We start from the raw sequence: 26,918 nt of genomic DNA on the forward strand, positions 1-26,918 counted from the left end.
AAAATAAATACAATTAAATTATGAATTAGAATGAAAAAGTGCATTATAAGAAATATTTATTGGTACATTTTTAGTACCGGTATACTCCTATCACAGCATATATGAGAATATCAATATATCTGTCAATAACTATAGAATTAACAAGGAATCACTGGACAAAGCAGTAAGCCTCTGTCTTCCAGGGTATCAGTGGCACAGGTTGACCCTTATTGACCCTTCAGTGGCGATGTATGACAGCTGGAACAACCAATGCAAACCCAGTGCCAACAATAGGGAAAGAAAGCAAGAGCGTGAGAGAGGTAAGGTAGTAATATAGGCTCTTCAGTTTATACAGCTCTAATAAAGACACTGATCTCTCTTAATCTGAATACACACACAGCTGTGGTGATTCTGGACAGATTATAATACATCATCCAACTGCCTTCTGTTATGGTTTGACCAAAAATACCCTGTTGATACCATCTTGTCAACAAAAAAATATATATTTTGCAATCGATTTCTATACATTTGACGTTAACAAGTTGATTAAAAGAGGTAAATGAGCATTAACATAATATTAATTTAATATCAGCTGATATACCTCCAACAGCAACTGGTACATTTACATTAAACTCCATACTTTTCAGTATTGAATAAAATAAGTTTATACAATTTCTTTAACCAAGATTTTCTGCAATCTTGAATTTATTTTAGAGCTTGTCGCAATGCATTCTGGGACTGCTTTCTCCGCAATCCTTGGCTAAAATGAGGCATCTTAGAAGGCAACATAATTAGGTTGTCTACCTTTTGGGACAGCTTTTGATTTGGAACCAATACTCTCACTAGGTCTTTCCACCAAATGTAACATTTCTCAACTGCATTTATCAGTGTCTTAAAAATGTGACAACCAAAGGCAGGAGAAACATCTTGGATTGATACATCAGAGTGATTGTCTTCAGTAGGGTGTGGTGAACCACATATAGAAATTATAAAATGCCATGACAGCACTTTTCCCACTGTGCAACTCAGATGATGACAGCGTACTGATGACAGCGTGCTGTAGAACCAGCATGCAGCCTGGCTCAACTGGGCCAAATCTAACAAACTGGGTCAAACCTGACAGGAAACAAGGACCCAAATCAGTACGGCCTGTATACAGTAATTTAGGAGCTGCTAAAAACTGAACCAAATCTTCACCTAGCTTAACCCGAGTTCTACATTCTAAAAGCTGGAGCAAAATCCTGGAAAATCCTAGGAAACAGAATCGGATTTTTCAGTATTCCAGAACTCTTAAGATTCTAGAACTCAGTGTTATGACAAAAAATGAAACAAAAACTAAATAAAAACATCTTTGATTTAACTAAAATGTGTAGTATATACAACATTATAAACATGGTGTATTAAAAAACTTAAAACCTTCACTAGTTAATACATTACTAGATACTACTTAGCACTACTAAATACTAAAAGACTGAAACTAGAATACAAAAAAACAAAAACAAAACACAACTAAAGTACATTTAAAAGAATGTAATAACCCAGCTTGGATCCTGAAAGGGTTTTTCACCATTCTTGGACTCAAATTCATGCTGCGTTTACCGTCATTTTGGTTCTTTTTACATTATGTCACAATGGTCATGTAAGAGTGTACATAAAATTCAGAAGAATTGCAAGTTGTAATTAAAAGTTTAATTAAGACGCAAGCAGTTTTTACAAGTCACGAACTTGTAATTATGGTAATTTTGATATGACGTGGACGCTCCTCCAAGGTTTTTCAGTATACTAGAGCTCAAAGCCTGCAAAAGTTCCTGCAAATGGCAGTCTTTCTGAACCTCACCAAAACGGCAGCACCCCACACCCAAAAACAATGTGGTCTGAATCAACAGTATTGCTTTCATCCATTAAGAAAATGTTGAACTCCTGTGCTGTTTACATGTTCACAAGTGTTGTGTGTTTGGTCTTCCAGCAGCGGAACATCAAATAAAAGCTGTAAATCTGCAGCCCTGAGACTGCTGGCCTTGATGGATGGAACAGGGCAGTTGCCACTGTAAATATCCAACATGTAACAGACTTTTCACTCCTATGGGAAAGAAATTAAACATTTTCAGATGTTTCTTGCCGGAAAACATCTGGATCGGCCGAGGCAGGGCCAAGTTCTGCAGCCCTCTTGCAGATGGAGCAATTAAACTTGTCTCTGTTTCTCTCTCTCTCTTACTCGGCACGGGTCCACGTCTACCCCTGAAATCCAGCAGGAACCAATGTCAATTTTTAAACTCTCAGAGCTCTGAACCAGACAGAGCACAGCCATGAGGTTAAGAGACCGTAAGGCTGCCTAGAAGCACGCAGAAGCGGCATGCGTGACTTTGTGGATATCGTCGCAGCTCAGCGTAGATTATCTGCTCTTCTCTTACTCTGCTACCAGCTCAATCTGACGGCCAGGGCATCTGGCATCATCATGCTGCGGGACTTACACACAAAGTCATGCAAACAGCCTCAGACATTATACCCTTCAAATAAACACATGCAAATGGCCACATATAGGAAAGACCTAGGTTAGCTGACTTGCAATAGTAGTTCACAAAAGTCAAATTAATAGTTTTATTCAGAAAGGATGCATTAAACTGATCAATAGTGACAGTAGAGACATTTATAATGTTATGAAATGTTTCTATTTCAAATAAAGGCTGTTCTTGTGAACTTTCTATTCATCATAGAATCTTGCAATAAAATGTATCACAGTTTCCACAAAAATATTAAGCAGCACAACTATTTTCAACATTGGAATGATATTATAATATGAAATGTATTATCTTAGTAAGCAAAAGTATGGAAGCTTGTTTCCGCCACGGAATAAAAATAAGGATAATTGCGACTTTTTAATCACTTTTTTCTCAGAATTGTGATATAAACTCGCAATTGCGAGTTATAAAGTCAGAATTGTGAGATATAAACTCACAATTGCGAGTTATAAAGTCAGAATTGTGAGATATAAACTCACAATTGCGAGTTATAAAGTCAGAATTGCGAGATACTCAAAATCGAGAGTTATAAAGTCAGAATCGCAAGATATAAACTAACAATTGCGAGTTGTAAACATATAGTCACAATTGCGTTATAGTCTTGAAATTCTGACTTTATAACATGCAATTGTGACTTTATATCACACAATTCTGGCTTTTTTTTCTCGTAATACTGACTTCTTTTCTCAGAATTGTGAGATCATATCACAATTCTGACTTTATAACTCACAATTGTGAGTTTATATCACACAATTGTGAGAAAAGTCAGAATTGTGAGATAAAGAGTCGCAATTACCTTTTTTATTTTTTATTCAGTGGCAGAAACAAGCTTCTATACAAAAGAGACCTCTTTCAAAAACATTAAAATAAAATTTTAAAAAACGTACTGATCCCCAAACTTTTGAATGGTAATTTATATGTCTATGCTTTTTTTTTTGTAGACTTACAAAAAGAATAACCTACCCTGAGAAACATTCACTGGAGTAAAAAGTGCGACAGCTAGCTCCAGTCTCTCCATTTTACACACACGTATATGTACACACACACACACACACACACACACACACGCTCACTCACACGATCAGTTCCGCCCCTTTGAACCACACAACATACAGTCTATCTGGTGGCATCAAAAGCATGCCAGTTTAAACAGCGTTATTCCCTTACGGTCCAGCCGGAACAGGGATTGAGAAGGGTGGGGGAAACAGTTATAAATAGCTCTTGTTTCTGTGGGGGAGCACAGACTTGGCACTGCTGATAGCAGAGGCAGAAAACTCCATCAGTTCTACTGACCTGCATCGCCCTCAAACATATTTGACTCTTGAGTTTCTCTTAGTTCTGTTTTTGTTTCATTTTGCCTCTTTTATTAGGAGGAGTGTGGAAGGAAATTATTTGTGAGAGAAAGGAAGGGTGCACATTGCAGACTCAACCTGTCACCCACATGAGCACCAAGGCTCCGAGCACAACCACCAACCACTGCACCACAGATCTAACTCTGACTTACTCATTACAAGTGCGGTGGGGAACCTACATCACCTACATGAGCACCAAGGCTAAAAGTGTCAAAGAAAATGCATCCAAACGAGGCTGAATATCTACATTTGCAACCTACACACATACACTAAATTTGTTTGCATGCATACATAGACAGTTCAGATTCATCCACAACTGGATCTGAACTCATTTATCTGAGCTTCCACTAACCTCCTCTCTCCTCAGCACTTGGCCATGTTCAGCATCTGCAGACTCCAGCCCTCTAAAATTAGTGCACAATTACGTCAAATCAATACTGACTTCCAAATTTGTAGAACTTCCATGGCACTCCGTAAACGGCTGCCAGAGTGATTAGCTCTCTTCACAGAGATCTTTGCTGGCGGGTCAGCTTACTCTCTCCCTCTCTCCGTCTTGCACTCTTTCTTTCAGAATGTTGAATTTTCCACTTTGTAATGACGATTATTTATTATCAAAATGAAGCTTGAGATAACAAGCTAAAAGGGGGCTTTTTTCTTGCACTTAAAAAGGCTAAATAACACTGAACTACACATACACTCTTCGGAGTCCAAATAATTTAAGTAGTTTTTACATAACATACTGTATCACGGTCTCAGATAAAAAGAAAATCTGAATTAAGGACCACTAAAAAAAAAAAAAAAAAAACATACTGAATGCAATGTTTACAAATAAAATAAAATTTAAAAAGAAATAAGACCACTGGCTATACCACTTGTTAAAAACAAGGACACCAAGTGAGCCAAGACCACACAGAGTAATTGTAATGTCTAAAAAAATAAATAGCTAAAAAACAAAAAACAAAAAATAAAATACACAACTGGCTATACCACTAAAAAAGTGTTTTTGTTTTTCATTTGGACATGACTTATTTCGTCTAGGGTAACAAGTGAGGCAGGACCACAAAAGAGCAAATGTAAAACAAAACAAAACACAAAACAAAACAAAACAAAACAAAACAAAACAAAACAAAACAAAACAATGTTGTAAAAAATAAAAATGCCCACTGGCTATACCACTTAAAATGTGCTCTCCTTTGGTCATGTCTCGCCTAGGGTACCAAGTGAACAAGGATCACCTCAAGTACCCTCACAAAAAAATGAATAAATAAATTAAAATTTGAGGCTGGAAGCTACTATACATCAAGTCTCCTTGAACATCTGTAACATATGGCTTGTGGCTATAAATGAGCAAAAAAAACTCTTTACAATTAAGTACAGTGACACCCCCCCTCCCCCAAGTCTATGATATACACACACACACACACACACACACACACACACACATGCGTGTGCAACCCCAAACAGGGCCCCAGCCGCGTGCTATGTACAGCTCCCTATTGTACTCTCATTTCCTGACAGGAAAAGAGGAGGCTCTCGCTCTCTCGAACGAAAAAATGACATGTGGTAAGGACTCTGCGCTGACCCACGAGATCTGCGTCGGTCTGACTCAAACGTGCTATTTTAACAAACCCACCGTTACAGGAAAACGGAAGATAGAAATTAAACAGAAAAAATCATTCACCCGTTGCAAACGGCTGTATTCACTGGTCTGTCTGCCATTATGAATTATATATGTGCTCTATCTTTTTTGTTTAAAATTGGTGCTGTAAAATTGAAGTCTCTTTGTCTATTTTAAGATTTAATAGACGGTCAGACTGACAAGACAAAACACAAGCGATCCCATCCCTCCCGCCAATTATCGTCAAATAGCTGACGTCTGAGAAAAATGCCCCAAAAAAAGTACATTTCTGGTCGAAGCAGTCAAGCTGTTTTTGTCAAGGTCAGGCACTGTCAATAAGGAAATATTTCACAACGAAAAAATAATAGACGGTTTAAAACGATTTCGCTGTTAGAGTGGTGGGATGGGGATTTATTTTTAACCAAGCAGAGATTTGAAGTGGGGCGACTACCTCTGTTAATGACAGGCTAGTTCTCGAGAACACAGCTCCGAAACCACAATGAGCTATAATGGAGCAGTTAGCCAGAGGTACTGGCTCATGAGAGGAGAACAGGGAGCCACTACTCACAGCCCGCACTTCATCAAAGTTACATACAGCACAGAAGAGCAGCGTCTCACTGCGCTTCAAGCCCCTCGACAGCCTCTTAACGCAAGGTGCTGCTGAAGGCCTTCAAACGCTGCATTACATATACAGAAATATACTTTAACGGATAGTGGAAGTGCTTTTGAGGTTAAAGGAAAGGAAAATTGACACATACTTCTCACTTTCCTTCTCTTTTATTATTTTGGGCCACTTCATTAGACAGAATAGTGAAAGGGGAGCAGAAAATTATTGAGGGAAATAGAGGAATTGGGACGTCACAGTCGCCCTTTTTCCACCGCAAGAGTGCCAGTGATGGTTCCATGCAAAAATTGAAAAATGGATGGAAAAACGGCCTGGAAAAACTGCAGGTCTGGATTTGACAAAGTCAGTAACTGATTAAAGGGGTGGTTGATTATGATTTCACTTTTTTAACTTTAGTTAATGTTGCTGTTTGAGCATAAACAACATCTGCAAAGTTACGACACTCAAAATTCAATGAAAAGGGAGATATTTTCTTTTAAAGAATTCACTGTTTAAGGACTACAACAAACGGCTAGTAGGGACTACAATGAGCTTCTTCCCGGGTTGGTGACATAACTAACCCTAAAATTTACACAAACCCTGCACCCGAGAACACGCAACACGCAACAAAGGGGTTAAGGCCATGTTGGGCTGCTTTAGAGACGAGGAAGAGTTGTTGAAGTAGAGTGTTGTTGCCATGCAGTCATTTTACGCTGGACTGCTTCACAAACGAGGGTCAATCCAACACAAAAGATTAACATGATGGCACATGCTAGTCGATGAGTTCAATCAACTCCACAGCAATTACATAAATTTATCCACTAACCATTCAAAAACGTCCAGATGCATTCTAAACTTCTTCTTGAGTCCCTCCATCAGTGTCCGACTCCGGTTTGAATAACGTAAGGCTGAACACTGTTACTGACAATCTTCATTTTGGCTGCGTGAGATTCTCCAGCTTTGTTGTTGTTGAGCAACCGAAGCGCGAGCTGTTAAAGCTCTGCCCTCTTCTGGAAAGCGGGCCAGGAGCAGCAGCTCATTTGCATTTAAAGGGACACACAAAAACGGCATGTTTTTGCTCACACCCAAAGAGGGGCTATAATAAATGATCTGTGGGGTATTTTGAGCAGAAACTTCACAGACACGTTCTGGGGACACCAGAGACTTCTATCACATCTTGTAAAAGGGACATTATAGGTCCCCTTTAAGGAGGTATAAAATATTCTATAAAAACAGTCCGGCTAATATGCCCATAGGTGCTATCAAAAGTACAATCATATTTTTGGACACATTCTAATATCTCAGAATTCATTGAACAAAAAGTAAAAAAAATAAAGTAAAATATAAAATAAAACACAAATATCATCTTTTTGAAATATCTTGGGGTACCATGTAAATATTATTCAGCATCCTGGTATTATAACAATTACTGTATCCGCTATAAAAAAGGGTGGGCTGAACTCATGATTGGTTGGGCCTGTACAACATAAATGGAGCCAAAGAGTCCCATATTTTGAAGAATCTGGCAGTTAAATACCCTACAAACCTCAAATTTAATCATGTGAAAGGCCTATTGTTTAAAAGCACAGCTATTTTATAAATATCTTTTCAGATAATTTAACATTATTAGCATAGAAGTGCAGGAAACACTTCATAGTTCTCATATTTGAGTTGCTGTTAACTAAGAGATTGAGAAACACTTATAGCGAGTTATTCAGCGCAGCGGGTTATTCAACCTAATCAAACTCGGTTTGATATCACGCAACAGTACAACTAATTGACTGAATTACCAAGGAACATTAGGTGTAACTCTTTTAGCAAAATACAGCCTGCATTGGACTAAAATAGATCTTAATTGGCTTAAAGAATGTTTTAAGGTAGGGCTCAAAACAAAACTCACTCAAAATCCTTCTATTATTATTATTATTATGATGATATTTTATGTCTCTGCTGCAGAGGGCATTTGAATATCTGCCTGCTGTCATATTGAATGGTAATGCACATTACTTATGGAACACAGCACCATGTCCCAGTTCTCAACTATCAGCAATGGCCACCAAGGAGACAAGTCAAAGAAAACACAGCTTCATTCCCTGAGAAGAACTGGTGAACTCTTATTTCACATCATTTTTAAACAAATATGAAATGTGATGACAAATTTACTATTGCAACATTAGTGTGCTTGTAAAATTATAAACATTTTGTGAATTTTTGCCAATAGATCACAACAAAACTGTAGTCTAAAGACCAACAATAATGTATATAATTTTTTTTTTTTTTTTTTTTTTTCATCTATGATATCATAGATCAATTCATCTATGATATCTGTCAAATCCATGCTCCCATCTATCTATCTACACACACACATAGAGAGACAAAGATTTCACTGTGGCCCACCAGTTGAGAACCACTGATCTAATTATAATCTTTTTGAATTTTATTTAGTAAAGTATAAAAATGACGATGCAAGAATAGTCATTCTACATAATATTGTTACTGATTTCCAGAACGTCCTTTCAAAAGAAAATCTCATTTATGCCTTAAGGTTAACCTAAAAAAAATTCTCTCTACATCTGAGATGTGAAACTCAGGAGTCCATCATTCTGGCTCGGCCTTGAACAAATAGACTTACCTGGCACCATGGAGCGAAAACATCATTAGGATTTCGCTGTCATCCAACAGACAGAAATAAAAGAGCGGGATAGCAAACAGCGAAAACATATCAAAACTGTCTGATCTGATTAGATGCTGACAAAATATGGAGGCTTTGTACAACACAAGCAGACCTCAAGTAACAAGAACAAGAAAAACAAACCGTCACGTAATAAGCACTGTTGTGAAATCAGGTGGGATTTTTAGCCCGTTGAGACTATAATCAGACCAGAGAGGGCCATCTTCCACCAGGCCTGTGACGAGTTAAGCAAACAGCTCTTTTCCCGCCCTGTCCTTACAAGGAAGGTTGTGAGATTAATTGGTTTGAGTGTGATAGAGTCATATTCTCTGTGTAAAGCCATGAGGAGAGTGTAGTTTAACAGTAGTGCTCTCTGACCGCTAGCTGAGCAGCTTTGTCACACTGCATTGATTAAACAACTGAAACTATTTCTAGGAATAATAATCTACACGATCAGGAATTTCACGCAAAGGGAAGGTTTCCCCATGTAGATTTTGCAAGGGTTTCAAGTTGTTCATGCGGATTCACCTGCTTGGCTGTTTGGTTTGAAAGCGACTTCTTAGCTCCAACCATATTAAACACACCTGAAACCAGCTAATCAAGGGGTGCATCCGAAAACTTAGGCAGCTGACTTGTTGCCTCGCTGCCTTATCAGGCAATGACTTTGCAGGCAACGTTTGCGCAAGAAGTTATCTCACAAAGGTACCTCTTTTTTCTTTTTTCTTTTTACTTCTGAGGCAGCTTAACGGTTTAATGATCTACAGCAAAAAAGAGAGAGCTTTGGTAATAACTAAGCACATATTTAATTACTACAATAGTAATTTCTTGCTAGAAATGACATGAGAAGTGGAAAACGTTGGTCAAAAACTTACATTGGCTGCATCTGTAAACTTAGGCAGCTGACTTGTTGCCTCGCTGCCCTATCAGGCAATGATGTAACAGTTTAATAATCTACAGCAAAATAGGACGAGATTTGGTGATAACTCAGTGAATATTTAATTACTACAATAGTAATTTCTTGCTAGAATTAAAATCAGAAGTGGAAAACGTTGATCAAACACGTACATTTACACACAAACTGACCACCAACTGCAACTTTCAGACAGCATCTTTATTTTTTAGCCCAGCTGTCACAGGATTGTGGGATATCAAAGGCAGCGAAGGATACATTTATGCTGCCTTCAAATATCGATCAGATGAAGGCATCTCAGGAGACAGGAAGTGAAGCTAACTTTGGATTCGGACGTGCCTTGATGCCTCCCTACCTTGGAATGTATCCTCCAATGGCAGCATTTTTTTTTTTTTTTTTTTTAAGTTTTCGGACGCAGCCATTAGAAACTTTCAGGCTAGTGTGTTGGAGCTAAAATTTGCAGGACGTCTATGCTGTATATAAAGGTTTTATATATATATATATATATTCCAGTATTCCACCATATAATATGCTGGTGTAAACCAGTTCCGTGTGCTTCTTCATCATCTTTTGTGAATTAATTATGAATAGTACCAAAAACTTGAAGTCTGAGGCCAGTTATTGATTTTATAATACAGGTTCAGATCAACACATTGGATTTTGGGTTCTTTAAGAGCGCCAACCAAAATATTCTAAAAACTAAAAAAATAGTTTCTCAAAATTAGTATTTTCTGCACCACTACCGTCACCAAACGGAACTGCAAAAATCATGACTGTTTTCAAACATGTTTCCCTGATCACTCGCCCCACCTGCAATTCACTGGTCAAACAAACAGTTCCGCCCCCAAACTCACACCATTGGTTGAACTAATGCCGCTGTTGTTGGGCAGATTGAGGGGCTCAAACAAACAGAGGAATGTTTTCATAGTGCCTCAGAGCCACAGTATTTACACTTTTCAAGGGAAACAACACAAATGGTTTATTTAAAGCTGTTTTGGGATAAAAGTAAGCATTTATATATCAAAAAAATATCACCTTTAAGAGTTTATGATAATAAATACAAGTAAAATGTTTAGGCAACTCACCTCTGCTTGGAAGCCTTTCAGCAAAGGAGCTATCTGTTTACGCAAATCCTGCAATAGAAAAAATACAGACATTAGAACTATAATCATTCTATATAAGATTCTGAAATGAATAGACACAACATTGTCTATCAAATTCACCATGTGTGGAATTCAGGATATTGAGAGCAGACAATGCCAGGAATCCTATCGCAGATGGAGGGGAAAAAAATGGGGAAAAAATACACAAAATGTATTCAAATAGATCTCTTAATTTATCACATGTCCCAGGGCTGGGTTTGTTCTCTTCAAAAGAGGAAAAAACACACACAGCAAGTGCACGCACATGTGTATGCACACACACAAATGCTCTCTCATATAAAAGAGTATCACCTTGTGCTGTTCCCGACTACGGGCAAAGGACAGTGTGTGTTTTAAGGAGTGTATATATGTATGCATTAGTCCTGATATGCCCTCATTTTTCCCTTGCATGAGTTCTCCATGACTCAGTCCTCTTCGCTGCAAAAAACTGCTCATGCAAAAACAGCGAGAACAAAAAGCAAAGTGCAGCGCCACATGCATGTATATGTGCGCTACAGCCGTGCAGCTGACGCGAAAAAAATGACATAATTAGTTCTAAAGAAAGATTTACAACTGTAGTCTATTACTATATCATCTTGTCATAAAGTTACAGATGAATGAGTTGCTTTTCGGCTCATGTTTCTGAGTGATATGAAATTTTCATTTAAAAAAAAAAAAGAATCATAAAGAGAAATAAAAAAAAATCTGCTCCTGGAAAACAAACCGTGTCTTTGTTTCGAGTTTGGATGGCAGCGCACCTCCCCTCCTTCTGCGGGCCCTTACAGTCGAGTAATTTTGATGCCGTGGTATTAAAGTATATCAGATTAAGATGAACATCAATGCCTCTTTCATTTGAACATAGGGTGGGTGTTTCAACATGAAATGACATTACACACGGCTGTGAATAAATCTCTAGGCCGGACAAAAAGCCCTCACATTAAAAGTCAGTATAGGAATGCCTACCACGCACAAACACATTACTGAGCGCTGGGGCCGAATAAAACGGCGCCCTGAGTGCTGTAATCGCCAGGACGCAGGCCATTACGCCACTGCGGCATAAAGATATACACATCATTACCGAAGCTGCTCGCGTTTCATTAGCAGTGTAGGAGTCACCATAGCAGATATATTTAATATAATGGGCAAGACAGAATTGGATTTTACAGGAAAAGTAGCAAAAAAAAATCCTCCTCTTCAGCCCTGTCCACTCAAAACTTTTATGGTTTTGTCTGTGGTCTAAGAATCGAGTAACGATCAATGTATCAGGCCAAGAAGATTAATTAAAATATATATATATAAAATATTTTAGTAATCTGAGATAAAATATTTATGATCTTAAAAACATTTTAATCTAAAGTCATCTGCTTAAATGCAATTAAAAATTATTTTATTATATATATGTAAACAATATATATAAACAAAATAAAAATTGTATGCATTAATTAGACCACCAATTTTAAAAACAAAAAGGTAGCTACTTAAAATAATGAGCTCAAATATAAGATAAAAACATAAGATATAAGATAGCTTAACAACAAATGTAACAATTTTATTAATGTTATTTAATAGTTTTGATGGCTTTACTTTTATTCTAAAATAATAAATGTGGAAAATTCTATCTAAAAACTAATGAAGAATAAGCAAATGTGCCCAAAAATAAATATTATTTGGTAAATATTATGCAAATTAGCATTTTTACAAAGTTGTGTACATACCATTTACTGTAAATTTATGTTTTCTTAACTGCCAAAATGATACCAATAAGTACTGGCACAACTTGGAACAACATACAGGTTTGGAACAACTTGAGGGTGAGTAAATGATGACAGAATTTTCATTTTTGCATGAACTATCCCTTTAAGATATCATCAATACTGAAATTTTGGCTTCGGTACAATACCATTGATTTAGTATCGATAGTAAATCATTACCTGTCAATGAAAAAAACATTTTGACTGCTAGTGTTAAGCAGTGTATACACACAACATGTCTGCCAGGTCGATCGCGATGAGCAGGTAACACAATGACAAAGCAAGATTCCTGCAACTAGCTGACGTCTGCATGTCTCACTCATGTTTGGAGAGAAAGAGCGCTGGCAGAGAGCAGACAGAAGTGGTGGAGGGTAGCTTTGACCCCACTGCACTCTTCATCTTCCCAGAGCGAGCAGCTGGGCCTCCGTTCCCGCTCTCCCGCCCGCACTGGCTACTGTACAGATGACATTTATGTAAGTGCCGCACCAGAGGGGCCCACGTGACCAGGAGGAAACATCTCTCAACATCTGGTTTCAACATAATACTCGGGGCCTGGCCAAAAGAGAGTTCCCCTGCCCGCCTTGAGCGGTATTCTCGTACTCCATCTTTCTCTGCAGATGCAATCTGCCCGCATTTGCTCGCAAAGACAGAAGTGCATAAAAATACATTTATATTGTTAGCGAATGGATAAAAAGCTCGCAATAAAAGTAAATCTCCAGGAACCGAGCCAAGTTCGAGCATGTGCAAGTCGTTGTTAAATCCAGAGGGGTCTGAAGACGGAAACACAATCTGTCGGACTACTGCAGCACGAAAAGTGACGGTGAGGTCAAAACATGACGTGACGGAAGCTTAACAGCTGAACGAGCAAAACCGATGCAGGCAAACTGCACCTCATGGCTGACTGAAAAGGGAAATTAATTATAGTGATTGTCAAGCTATGAATCAAATATTATCAGATTATCATGCATGCATGCATTTCTGATTTGGAATAATTAGTGATTTGAGTAAATATTGATACATGATACATCCTGCTATAATTAAATTGGATTAGCTTATATGACATATACAGAAATTAAATTAAAGGTGCAATATTTAAAATATTTAAAAATATTTAATATTGATTAAAATATTTTAATAACATATTTAATATTTTAAACATTTTAATCATAAGCCACTTCCTATTAGTGTTATATTTGACACTCGACTCAATTATAGATATCTGGCAACTAAAGGTTAACAGAATATATGAAACAATTAAAAAATAAAATGGAAATTAAGTTCAATCATTTTTTAAAGGGGTCCTTGATTAGGATTTATCTTTAGTTAGGGTGTAACGTTGCTGTTTGAGCATAAACAACATCTGCAAAGTTACAACGCTCAAAGTTCAATGTAAAGGGAGATATTTTCTTTTACAGGAATCGCTTTTTAAGGACTACAACCAACGGCTGGTAGGGACTACAGTGAGCTTCTTCACGGGTTGGTGACATTACAAACCCTAAAATTTACATTTATTCTGCCCCTAGGAACATGCAACAAAGGGGGTGAGGCCATGTCGGGCTGCTTTAGAGAAGAGGAAGTGTTGTTGTAGTAGAGTGTTGTTGCCACACCATCATTTTACGCCGGACTGCTTCACAAACAAGGGTCAATTCAACACTGGATTTGCACAAAAGATTAACATGACAGCACATGCTAGTCGTTGAGTTGAATCAACTCCACAGCAACTACATAAATTTATCCACTAACCATTCAGAAACGTCTAAAAGTTGTAACTTCTTGCTGAGTCTCTCCATCAGTGTCCGACTCCAGTTTGAACAATGTAAGGCTGACACCGTTACTGACAATCGTCATTTTGGGTGCGTGAGATTCTCCAGCTTTGTTGTTGTTGAACAACCGAAGCACGAGCTGTTAAAGCTCCGCCCTCTTCTGGAAAGCACGCGGGGAGCAGCAGCTCATTTGCATTTAAAGGGACACACACAAAAATGGCGTGTTTTTTCCCACACCCAAATAGGGGCAAATTTGACAAGCTATAATAAATGATCTGTGGGTTATTTTGAAACTTCACAGACACATTCTGGGGACACCAGAGACTTATAGTACATCTTGTAAAAGGGGCATAATAGGTCCCCTTTAATTTTAAACATTCAAATAAATAAAAAATAAAAACACGGATGGAAATTTACTATTAATTGAAATGCGTAAATCTTGAAAAAAGGCTTAATTTTTTCAACTGTATCAATACCAGTCATGAGAAAATATTAAAAAAAATATATATACATAATTGTCAGTCAACCACTGGAAAGCTACACACAAAAACTGAGAAACAGATCTTTCTCTCTGTGCAAGAGAGTTTAGGGCTTTTCACCCTCCAAATCAATAATCACATCCTCCGGAGGGGTCGTGAGTGCCGCTGCAGTCAATCAACCAGCAGAAACACATTCTTCCAGTGTCTCCACATCCAGATCCACCTAAAGTCCTTAAAAGCCATCCCCTCCTCTAGCACGATGCATCTTTAAACCCGCCAGTTTGGCAGATTACACAGCTGCATGGGCCAGCCTGGTGAATTATTTACCATCAACGTGAGCCTCTCCCTCCTCCCACTCACTCCATTATATAGAGCATCACATGCCAACTGGTCCTGGCATGCTGGCATCTGGGGTGGCATTGCCTTAGTGGAGCCAGGCCAGGCCTGTTTTAAGCTTCTGGTGTCTGCCGTAATACCATCTAAGCTTAGTAGGTACAGTGATCAACAGATCGGTTTAATCGTATCTGATTGACCGAGAGAATATACACAAGGAGGATTTAACAAAATGATGGACACCCATAATTGTCCTAAATCCTCTTCATGTATATTCTCTTTATACAGACACAGGTCAAAATCTATTTTGGCACAAATTTGACGAAAATATTATTGAGACACATAAGCTGCGTTACATCTAGGTCCACAAAGAAACTGCATGCTTCTTCCACATTTACCATACAGATTCCTGTGGAAAGTCCTGTTGAATTTGAATATGGTAAAATGGGTTAAATAAAACTGATAATGTGCTATTTTGAGTGCTGAAAATATTATTATTCAAAATAATAAACGAAAATGCTTTGTGAAGTCATAAATGGCAAGCGCTCACAATTTCTACTGAACTTTGTGGGGCAGATTGTTAAATCCAGCACTTTCAGTAAGATTAAAGCTGTAGTATGAGATTATATACAACAGTAATGAAATAATGAAATAATGTTCAGCTCAGTGAATCTAGTTTTATGTTTTGGATTCTCCTGGAAAATGGCTACCGGCCTGTTCTGTGAATCATAAATCTCACTAAATCCAGCGCTGGAAATGGTGGAAACAGGAAAGCACATGGTATCGCCTGTCCACTGGTTGTCTTCTCTTGTCTTTTGCTGCCTTCTGGATGAAGAATCTCCATTCAACAAAGTCCAGGAGCATCACCCTGCTCGTTATTCAAAAGTACACGGACACACACACGTTCATGCATAGAGAGCAGAGAGCAGCCATGATGGATGAGAGGAGAGTTACACTGATAAGAGAAAGGCCGTTGTGCCTCCATTATAGAGGAACACACACACACACACACACACACACACACACACACACACCTACACACTTCCAAACATTCTACAGGAAACAGAACTGTGGCATTTCACTGAATGTGGCTGATACCAAAGTGCACTGTCAGCTTCTGTGCAAGAATCTGTAAAATCAGATATTTTCCAGGTTCTTCATGTAAAAACGAAAAAAGAAAGGTACCTATCAGTGGTTCAGTGCTGAACCCCTGCTCCACTTTAGCAACAAGATGGAAATAAAAGATAACAATAGGATGAATATGAAAACACTTTCACAGTTTCTAAAGAAAATGTGAACGCACCACTCAACTTTTCTCAGTGCAAAACTTGCCACAACATTAGGCTGCTCTTAGTGGTTGCCAGGGTGTTGCTATGTAGTTGCTAGTGCTTTCAGGGTGGTTACCAGGGTGTCCTCAGTGGTATTTAACAGGTAAAATAACTGGAAGCTTGACACCAGAAGCCTTACACATTCAGGTTACAAATGTCTGTACCCACTGGGTACAGGTGAATACAGGTGAATAAGTGAGAAATATTATGGGCAAAATTTAAAAAACAGAGAAAAAAATCCATTGTCTATTTTCAATAGAGTAGCAATGTATGTCAACGTGGCAAATCCGCATGACCAACTTGAACCCGTGGCAAAGAAATCTTTCGTTTTCTTGCGAAATTACATGGATTCCTATTGAAACGACAATTTCACCCACGAAAATTCATGCAAACATAGGCAAATGTGAGTGCACCTTAAAGGGTTAGTTCACCCAAAAACTACATTTCTGTCATTAATTACTCACCCTCATGTTGTTCCAAACTCGTAAGACCTTCGATCATCTTCGGAACACAAATTAAGATATTTTTTATGAAATCCGAGAGGTTTTTTTTATCCCCCAGTGTTCTGATGTAGAACCTGGAAGCGCTGAATGTAAATAGCGTAGGAGAATGACAGGGGAGAGAAGAAATTGTTGAATAAAGTCTTTTTTTTTTTGCGCACAAAAAGTAAGGCTGAACCACTGTAGTCACGTTGACTATTTTAACTATGTTTTTACTACTTTTCTGGACCTTGAATGATGGTAATTAAACCTTTCGGATTTCATCAAAAAATATCTTATTTTGTGTTCCGAAGATGAACAAAGATCTTAAGTGTTTGTAACGACATGAAGGCGAGTAATTAATGACAGAATTTTCATTTTTGTGTGAATTAACCCTATAAGTCTGATCACTATGTTCTGAAGTTTAATATTTAGGGTTATAGATTTGAACAAACCTTCAAATATGAGCAATGGTAATAGTTATTCTTACATTAACAAGACTATATAGTGTATGCAAATTTAGTGCATCAGTGCTTACCTACTGCACCCAAGCTTGTGTGTGTGTGTTTGCGTCTGTGTGCGCAGCTGTGCACGCATGTCTGCGCGTGGGCGTGTCAGTGTCCCCTATTCCGTGCTCCCACACCCTTAAGGTCACAGTCAATTAAAGCAGACGTAGAACAGACCCCCATTGCATTCAGACCAATTTCAGCTCCACCTTAAACCTTACACGCTCTCTTAACCACACATAAACATGAGAGGGAAGCGTGAGCAGTATAACCATATAAATAAGAGTTGTTACAGTAGGATAAAATGAGAAATAGAGAGAAAATCAAGAATGGATAGAGGTTGGGGGGCCCCCGTTGGCCCCCACAAAATGAATGCCCCCAGACGCTGGTCTGGTAATGAGGTCACGGAACTGTCAGACAGACCCCCAAACAAAGACGCTGTGATCTAGGACCGGCCGGCCTCTCAGACACACACTCTCTTGATGGAGGCTATCAATCACAACCCCCCCCCCCCCCACCCCCCTTTAATAATCCACACCACAAACATCACAAAATATACTATTATGGCATTTATTAATATTTTTATTTAGTTTTTATTTTTATATTTCCAGTTTTCATTTTCATTTTATGCACTGTTGTCATTTTTATCACTTTTACTTTTTTTATTATTATTTTAAATATTTTAAAATTTAAGTTTTCCATCTAATATTTAATATTTTTATTTTAACCTTGTTTAAATTATCCATTTTTAAGCTTTAGTAAACAATAACAGCACTGAATATATATTGTACAATATTATAGAATATTTATACAAAATTCAAATATTTATCATACATATTATAAATCTAAAATAATTTTATAAAAAACAAACTTTCATATTTTTATAAATGATGTTAAAATGCAACAAGCCATTTTATAATATAAATAATATATAAATAAAAAAGGACCCTTTTCATCTCAAACATCACAGAATATTTTCACAAAGTGTCCCAGAAAGCCTGCTTTATTTGACACACGGCAGCCCAGGCCATCGTAGAGGAAGAAAGAGTTAATGCAAAGAAAGCTGGGAAAAAAAGAACTTTTCTTTGGCAATTAGTTCTGATGAGCAGGTTTGTTAGGCAGCAGCTATTGAAGGTCTATTTATAGAGATTGCTTCAGGAGAAAAACCTGAGATGCGGCCATGCAGATCAGAGAGAGAGGGGGATGAAAGAAGGGAAATGAAAGAGGAAAAGGGGGGATGGTGAAAAAAAGGGAGAAAGACATGGCCTTCTGCCTCAGAGGAATGCAGGGCAGCCTCTATCTGGTGATGAAACCGTCTCACAGCGAATGAATGGACATCTTGCCTGCCCCCTTGTCCACATGATGCCATTTGTTTGTGTGGTTTTTTTTCATATTTGTTTCATCTTTACATCACCTTGCTTGTGTCAAAAGGGTAGTTTGCAATTGTGGACACAGCTTAAAGTGGAACATGCGGTCATTAATTGACAGTGACTCTACACAGATATTATTCATTCATTTGTGCTGCATTTGAAATCATTCACTCATTCACTATTCCCTATATAGTGATTGACAAATAATGAGTGTTGATTTGCCCCTAAAGCATTAATGAAGACATCAATAACATTTATTCTCTATACTTAGAATGCATTACCAGTAACACTTTACTATGAAGAACACATATTCACTATTAACTACAACTTTTGGCTCAATAAACTCCTAATTTATTACTTATTAATAGTTAGTAAAGTAGTTGTTGTAGCATTTAAGTTTAGGTATGGGGTAGGAATATAGGGATAGTTTACCCAAAAATGAAAATTCTGTCATCATTTATTCACCCTCAAGTTGTTCCAAACCTGTATAAATTTGGGTGAACTATCCCTTTAAGGGATGTAGAATATGGTCATGCAGAATAAGGCATTAATATATGCTTATTAATATAATAAACAGCCAATATGCAAGCTAATAAGCAACTAGTTAAAATCTGTTGAGGCTCTTGTTGGTGAATAGAATGTATTTTTTGGAATATATTTTTTCTTTGTATCTGTCAAAATAGTACAAGATTATCCTACAATATATGTGACATCAAATAAGGGTTAGCACAAAAGTAATCTAAATGTAATCCAGTAATCCAAAAGTAGTCAGATTACGTTATAAAAAATGTGTAATCTAAGAGATTATATTACTGTTTACAAATTTTGTCATTTAATTTGTAATCTATATGTGAAGTAATTTAATGTAAAAATACCTTAAAAATGGTATGATAAAAAAAATATAACTACCATTACAAAATAATGATTGCAGATCAGCTGCACTATATAACAAAATGCATTATGGGTATAAAAGACTGAACTATATAGTAAATTATGCCGTTTACTTTTCTGATAACACTACAAAATGGTCAACACCTCAAAAAGTGCACTACATAGGGCAATACATAGGGCATACAGAGTGATTTCGGACACTAAGTCGGCGGGTCTGTGGACCAAACGTTAAAGACGAAACATGTGGGAATGAGTTGTCAAAAAAAAAAAAAAAAAAAAAAAAAAGGTGCCTACCAGATACGCGTCTCAGGCTTTTTTCCATTCAGGGTGCATAATTGTCAGCATTCCTCTTAAAAGCATATTCCATGGAAACAGCCCCCCTCCGCTCGCCTGAACCTTGTGAAAACTTTAAATAGTGTTTTATGTAGCACGATTATTTCTGCCTTGTAATTCTGTCAGAGGGTGGAGGGGGTCTCAGGCTCTGAAAATTACCTCAAATAAAACATGTGGTGGGAGGAGGCTGATGCAAGTGTCTCTCGGAAAACACAAAGACATTTCGGAGGACATATAAAAGAGAAACGGACATAAACAGAGGACGAATGGGCAGGGTACGGCAAGAATCTGCTAGATTTAACCATATTGGGTAACAAAAAGTGGAGGTGGCGTGCACTATAAAACAATTAAATAAAATACAGAGCAGTAGAACAAACACACAGCGCACGCTTAATGCACATTCACGTCACACGCCAGGATCATTCAGTAAAAAAAAAAAAATGGAGCGAGGTCCATCGTTCGCCAAGACTATAAATATATACACACACAACAATTTGTTACAGCTGAGAAGACATCTGTTTCACAGTGTCTGGACGCCGAGCGTGAACTACACTCGCTGTTTAATATAAAACATCAATTTGGTGGATAGGTTTTCAGGCCGTACTGATTCAAGATCAGTATTGAGATTGAGGGACAGAATTGCAGGAAGACTGCCAGCCCACCTCCCTCAGGAGAATCACACAGCCCACAAATCAGTTTAATGTTTCACTGACAGCCATGGCTGTTCACAGGAGGGACCACAACTGTGCAAAGTCCCCCCCTCCCTCCCCACTGCTGAATAAAGTGAAACTGAAGTCTGTTCTCCACAGACATTCAGACCGGGAGAGAGAAAACGGGGCTCTGTGTGCAAAGAAAGACAATGTAATCTGTGGACAGGAGGAACGGGAGCGACTGTGTCTGGAAGGGATTGTGGGATTGTGTCTGTGGGAAAGAGAAACGCACATGTTGGAAAGGATAGGCTGTATATAAAAAGGAAGAAACGTGTCTGTGTGGAGAGGAGAGACTGTGTTCACTTGTCTGTTTGAAGATGATAGACTGTGTTGTTTGATAATGAGAGACTGTGTTTGAAAAGTCTTTTAGCTTGTAAAACGAGAGGTTGAAGAAAGACTGTTTAAAGAAAAGAGACTGTATTAGCTTGTAAATTAGAGTAGGGCTGGACGATTAATCTAAATAAAACCGATCAAACTTGCGATATGGCTTGGTGCGATTATCAAATTGCAAAGGCTGTGATTTAATTACATAAACATATGCATCATTTGTTTCAGAGTGAAGTGTGGCACTGTGTTCATTTACATGCATGCAGCTCAAGATCCGGTGTTTTCAGTGTCTCAGAGCGGCCCGGTTCACACTAAATGCTGCTCCACATAAACTCATCTCTGCATGCGCTTTGAGTTTGAGTCGCTTTTAACATGCATTTGGAAACACAACATGCAAACTTATAAACAGTGTTGGGGAAAGTTACTTTTAAAAGTAATGCATTATAATATTGTGTTACTCCCTAAAAAAGTAACTAATTGCGATACTTAGTTACTTTTTATGGAAAGTAATGCAATACATTACTTTTGCATTGCTTTTTCTCACCTGGGCTGGGCTTGCTTGTTGTTGTTTTTAATAACAACAAAAAAGTTTTTTTTGGCAAAGTGAAATTGAATAAGCTTCAGTCTGATCACAAATGTGATGTTTATCTAAAGCCATTTTTGCTTATTAACAAAGTGCTTATTAATAAAGTGCAATTAAATACACAAAGTATATTTGTTTAATTAAATATATTTAATTAATGCAGGTTTGTGCAATATTCTGAGATTCCATTTCACCGTTTTTATTCATTTTGAGGAATACTGACTCTATTTTTGCGCAAGTGAAATGAGTAAATGCTCACATTTAGTCTAGAACGACAATAACCGTAATGTTTACACACAACACCTCTGCACAGTTTCTCTCAACATAGCGACAGGAGAGCTGTCAGTCAATACATTGGAAAACAAAGTAACTTGCGTTACTTATTTGAAAAAGTAACTCATATATTTTGTTGTAAAGTAATGCGTTACTTCACTAGTTACTTGAAAAAAAGTAATCTGATTACGTAACTCAAGTTACTTGTAATGCGTTACCTCCAACACTGCTTATAAAGCAGCTGTTGTCAACAAAAGAGAAGCTTTAGGGCTCTTTAGCAGTTTTCCGCCTAAATAAAAGCTTGACTGTTCAACATTTGAAAATGAAGGGAAAAAAAACAGCCATCAATATTAGTATTGCAATTTTACATTTTTACTCTAATAAAATAATAATAATAATAATAATTATTATTATTATTATTATTGTATAGTGAAATATGACACTTGTATTTTTTTGTTTTGAGCATTTTTATTTTGTAATAATAAATTATTGTATAATAATATTATACATTAAATAAATATATATATATATATATATATATATATATATATATGTGTCTGTGTGTGTGTGTGTGTATATATATATAAAATCAGTACTATTTACTATTAATTATTATTATTATTTTTTATATTGATAAATAAATTGAGCAGCCCTACAAACAAGCACAGCAAACAGTTAAATCACAATTTTCGTCCAAGAAAAAAAAAATAATTGTGCAGCCCTAAATGGGAAGCTGCTAGCTTGTGACAAGAGACTGTATCTGTTTCAATAGGATTTAAAACCAAGATTGTTGGCATCTAAAGTAGACTGTGTAAGCTTCAAAAGGAGAAACTGTTTCTGTTTGAAGAGGACAGCCTATATGATCATTTAAAAAGGAGAAAATGTGGTAGCTTTTAAAATAGATAATGTACAGACTGTATCTGTTTGAAGAGGAGAACATGTGTTCATTTTTTCAAGAAGAGACAGTGTTAGCTTGTAAAAGAGACTGTGTTAGCATGTAAAGAACAGACTGTGCTTGTAAAGGAGAAACTGTGTCTGTTTTGAGGAGGAGAGACTGTGTGTTCTTGAAAAATTGAGACTGTGCCTGTATGTGGAGGTCAGCGCGCCCCACTGTAGCAGAGGGAGCACACAGAGCGTAAACACATTAACGTCACTGTGCTGCTGTACGCTCGGCTGCATTCACAGACTCTGACTCATCAGGGCTGGAATGGGAAACAGAGGACACTGGCAAGGGGGAGGCCCAGTGCAGTCACACACTAGCAATTGCCATACACTTGCAGACACATCAGTAGACAAACACAAACATAACCATAAATAAATTATATAGATTATATTATATATAGAAATTAAGACATTTATAAAAAAAAATACATTACAAAAGTAAATATGTATTAACATTCTGTAAATATTTATTCATAAAATGTAGTATTCTATATATATATTTCAATTTTATATTATATTTATTTATAATAAATAATAATAATAAATAAATTTATAATTTTATAATATATATATATATATATATATTTCAATTTTGTTAACATTATACATTTTTAAATATTTATATATATAAATATAAAATATATATTATATATTATATTACATATTTATATACATGTTACTACACTTCGAGTGTTCAAATTCAATTCAATTCAATTGAATGGGTATGATTTGGAAAGACACATGCCTCTCAATTAAAGGCCTAACAGCTGAAAATGCATATCAGAGCAAAAACCAAGCCATGAGGTAAAGGAACTGCCTGTAGAGCTCTGAGACAGGATTGTATCAAGACACAGATCTAGAGAAGACTACAAAAAAAAATAAAAAATCTGCTGTATTGAAGGTTCACAGAAGCATGTTGCCTCCATAATCCTTGGAAGAAGTTTGGAACAACCAGGACTCTTCCTAGAGCTGGCCGCCTGGCCAAACTGAGCAATTGATGGAGAAGGGCCTTGGTTAGAGTGGTGACCAAGAAGCTGATGGTCACTCTAGTTGAGCTCCATGATCATAAATGGAGATGGGAGAAACTTTCAGAAGGACAAACCACTGCAACACTCCACCGACCAGGGTTTTATGGCAGAGTGGCCAGACTCAAGCCTCTCCTCAGTGAAGACACATGGAAAACCCACTTGGAATTTGCAAAAAAGCACCTAAAAGACTCTCTCAGTCTATAAGAAACAATATTCTCTGGTCTGATCAACCTCAGTTCCAAGCATCATGTATGGAGGAAACCAGGCACTTCTCATCACCTGCACAGTACTATCCCAACAGTAAAGTGTGGTGGTAGTATCATGCTGTGGGGGTGTTCTTCAGCGGAAGGGACTGGGCGACTCATCAGAGCAGAAGGAAGCTCAACACAGCAAAATATTGAGTTAGCCTTCATGAAAATCTAGTCCAGAGCATTCAGAACCTTGGACTGGGCAGTAGGCTCACCTTCCAACAGGACAATGACCCTAAGCACACAGCTAAGACAATGCAAGATGATCTGAGAAGAAGGCAGAAAATCACCAAATGCAGATGTGCAAAGCTTTTCACATCATACCCAAAAGAGGCTGTAAAGGTGCTTTAACTAAGTGCTGAGTTAGGGGTTTGAATACTTATGCAATGTACTTATTTCAGTTTTTCCTTTTTTTTTTTTTTTTATAATTTTGCAAAGTTTTCTGTTTTCTGTGAACAGCAAAAGTCCTCTGAAGTGGTAAACCATATACAAAATATGTATTGTTTATGTATTATTATTCGTTCTGCAATTTAAACAAAACTGCATCAAAAACACATCCACACAACTGTGATTCAGAAAAAACATCATCTGGAAAGCATCTGAAAAGGCTCAAATCTGAGAGTCTATGTCATGTAGTCCTGCGTGACATTAGAGGTTTACTAGCTGGTTTTACGTCCCGTTACAACCATCACACTTTACACAGTCTTTCATTAGGGGGAGCTGTAAACGTCAACAGCCATTACCTCATCTCCGAGAGCAGAGTCACATGGCCGGCATGACATCAGTCAATGCTCCATACTGAAGAAAAAAAAAAAACACACCACACCACACCACACTAACTTACACCTTCTCCTGCCCATTTTTCTCTCACTATAAACAAGGTTTCTGCAGGTGCAAGCGGTCCAGTGGAAATTTCAGTCCCGGTTCGCCCATCGACAGAAACAATATTATCATACACAATAATGGGTTTTCTGTGTTCGGCAAAGCGCAGATTCCATTACAGCTAAAAGCAAACAGTGATGCTGTTGAGTCATGCCTGTTAAGCGCTATAAATACAGACCTGCTCTGTGCTAATGGTCTGTAGCCTTGGCACCTCCAACCGCAGGTGGCAGATGGAGTGACGGGCAGAGACCCGGGCACAGGACAGGGTGGGTGAAGGAACAGGGCAGCCGCGTACATACATCCGAGCACGCTTTGGGCATTGTCACTCAGCACTGGTGAAAATATGGCAGCCACACCCAAATAAAGAGATGACAGGAATGATTGTTGCCTTAGTCAGGCGGCCCTGGCTGTGAGTGCTTAAAATATCCCATCCAAAGCAAACTACTAAAACAGGGTAAGATTTAATGGGCCTAGGAAAGGATGATATGCCAGATCTCTTATGTCACACCAAAATGGGCTGAGGCTGGGATAAAAATATCGATTTCTTGATAATGATATCGATTCTTGAATCCAAAGAACCGATCTTGTAGTCTATGCTGTTATCAGCTGATGAATCTTTGTAGCATGCCTCCCATCCAATAACCGCAATAAGCTTTTTGCTTTGTTACTTTTGATATGAAAAAGTCTTTTTCAAACCATTTTATTACCAAATTCAAACAATAAATACTGTATTGGTGCCCCGATATACTTCAAGCGAAATTGAAGATTTGCGCAGCACATATTTACATATTTATCTAACCGTTGCTCTCAGCAGTGTGGGCGGCGTCAGATGTTCACTAACAGTATAACGCTGGTCGTGTATTTCAAACTTCGTTTTACCCCTAAACGAAAAAGAACTTCACCCGTGAGTATATCGGGGCCTTTAATGTGGTGACGGATTTTCTGTAGCTGCTTTAGTTCAAGCAAAGCAGCAGCCGAAAATGCACATAAACTGACCAACACTTACTCTTTACTAAGTTACAGCACAAAATAAACATGAATGAACATTGGAAGGTATGTTGAAAGATACAGTACACCTTCCCGAAATCTGTATGTTACATTTACCTCAGAAAAGTCATTTAATGACCAAAAACTCGTTAGTCAGCTAAAAAAATTTACTCTAGAAAAGAGTATTTTGCTAAATATGTGCACTATTACATATTCATTATATTTTTACTTAACCTGTTCTTCATAATTTAACATAAAAACTAGTTTTTATGACAGCCACCATTTAAATGCTTATATTTCAGAAAAATGAAACAAATTACGTCATTAAAAGTTGTTATTAGAACATTATGATAAAATGTTCTTGTGTAATGTTGTATACAAATCAGTTAATTTTAACCTTTAATATTAGTAATGTACCAACTGACAAGGTTCCCTGTTTAGTTTACAGTAGAGGTACAACCGCGAAATCCGACGCAACAGAGTGCGGCGCGGGACAAGTTTTGAATTGCTGAGTGCCGATGCAGGAGGGAAGATAACTGAAGATCTCAAGCATTGTGTGTGTGGAAATTGGGAAAAAAATAACCTATAGACACCAGAACGAGGCAGAATTTAACCGGACCGGAACTGAAAAATCAGCATAGACCTCTTCCTATAGGCTTTTGTGGGCAGGAACAGGACAAAATGTGAAGTTTCGGGTGGGAGCGGGATAAAATCTAGCATTTTTGGCAAAGAGGTACATAATCTTGCGGGAGCGGGATATAAAAATCCATCCCGCGCAGACCTCTAGTTTACAGCATTAGTAGAGATATTATTTTCCTTGACAAAATTTGATATCGAATTGAATTGTAATCAGAATTTAATCAAATCGAAGCTTGTGAATCTAAATCTAATTGAATCATGAAATTTGTGT

The 26,918-nt window shown here is 37.5% G+C and overlaps 1 protein-coding gene across 12 annotated transcripts in view; it reads right to left on the reverse strand.

The window, feature by feature from the left end:
- cux1a (cut-like homeobox 1a) overlaps nucleotides 1-26,918 on the reverse strand; it is a 131,393-nt gene that overhangs the window by 59,554 nt on the left and 44,921 nt on the right. For 11 of the 12 annotated variants that reach the window (XM_051907852.1, XM_051907857.1, XM_051907854.1 and 8 more), the window contains one exon: nucleotides 10,739-10,786. In XM_051907852.1, the coding sequence (XP_051763812.1) occupies nucleotides 10,739-10,786 (48 nt within the window). Of the gene's footprint in view, nucleotides 1-10,738; nucleotides 10,787-10,876; nucleotides 10,896-26,918 lie in introns of those variants that run through there. The other variant, XM_051907859.1, reaches the window with a different exon arrangement.

The sequence above is a fragment of the Ctenopharyngodon idella genome, chromosome 10 (assembly GCF_019924925.1).
Source record: "Ctenopharyngodon idella isolate HZGC_01 chromosome 10, HZGC01, whole genome shotgun sequence".
Lineage (NCBI taxonomy): Eukaryota > Metazoa > Chordata > Actinopteri > Cypriniformes > Xenocyprididae > Ctenopharyngodon > Ctenopharyngodon idella.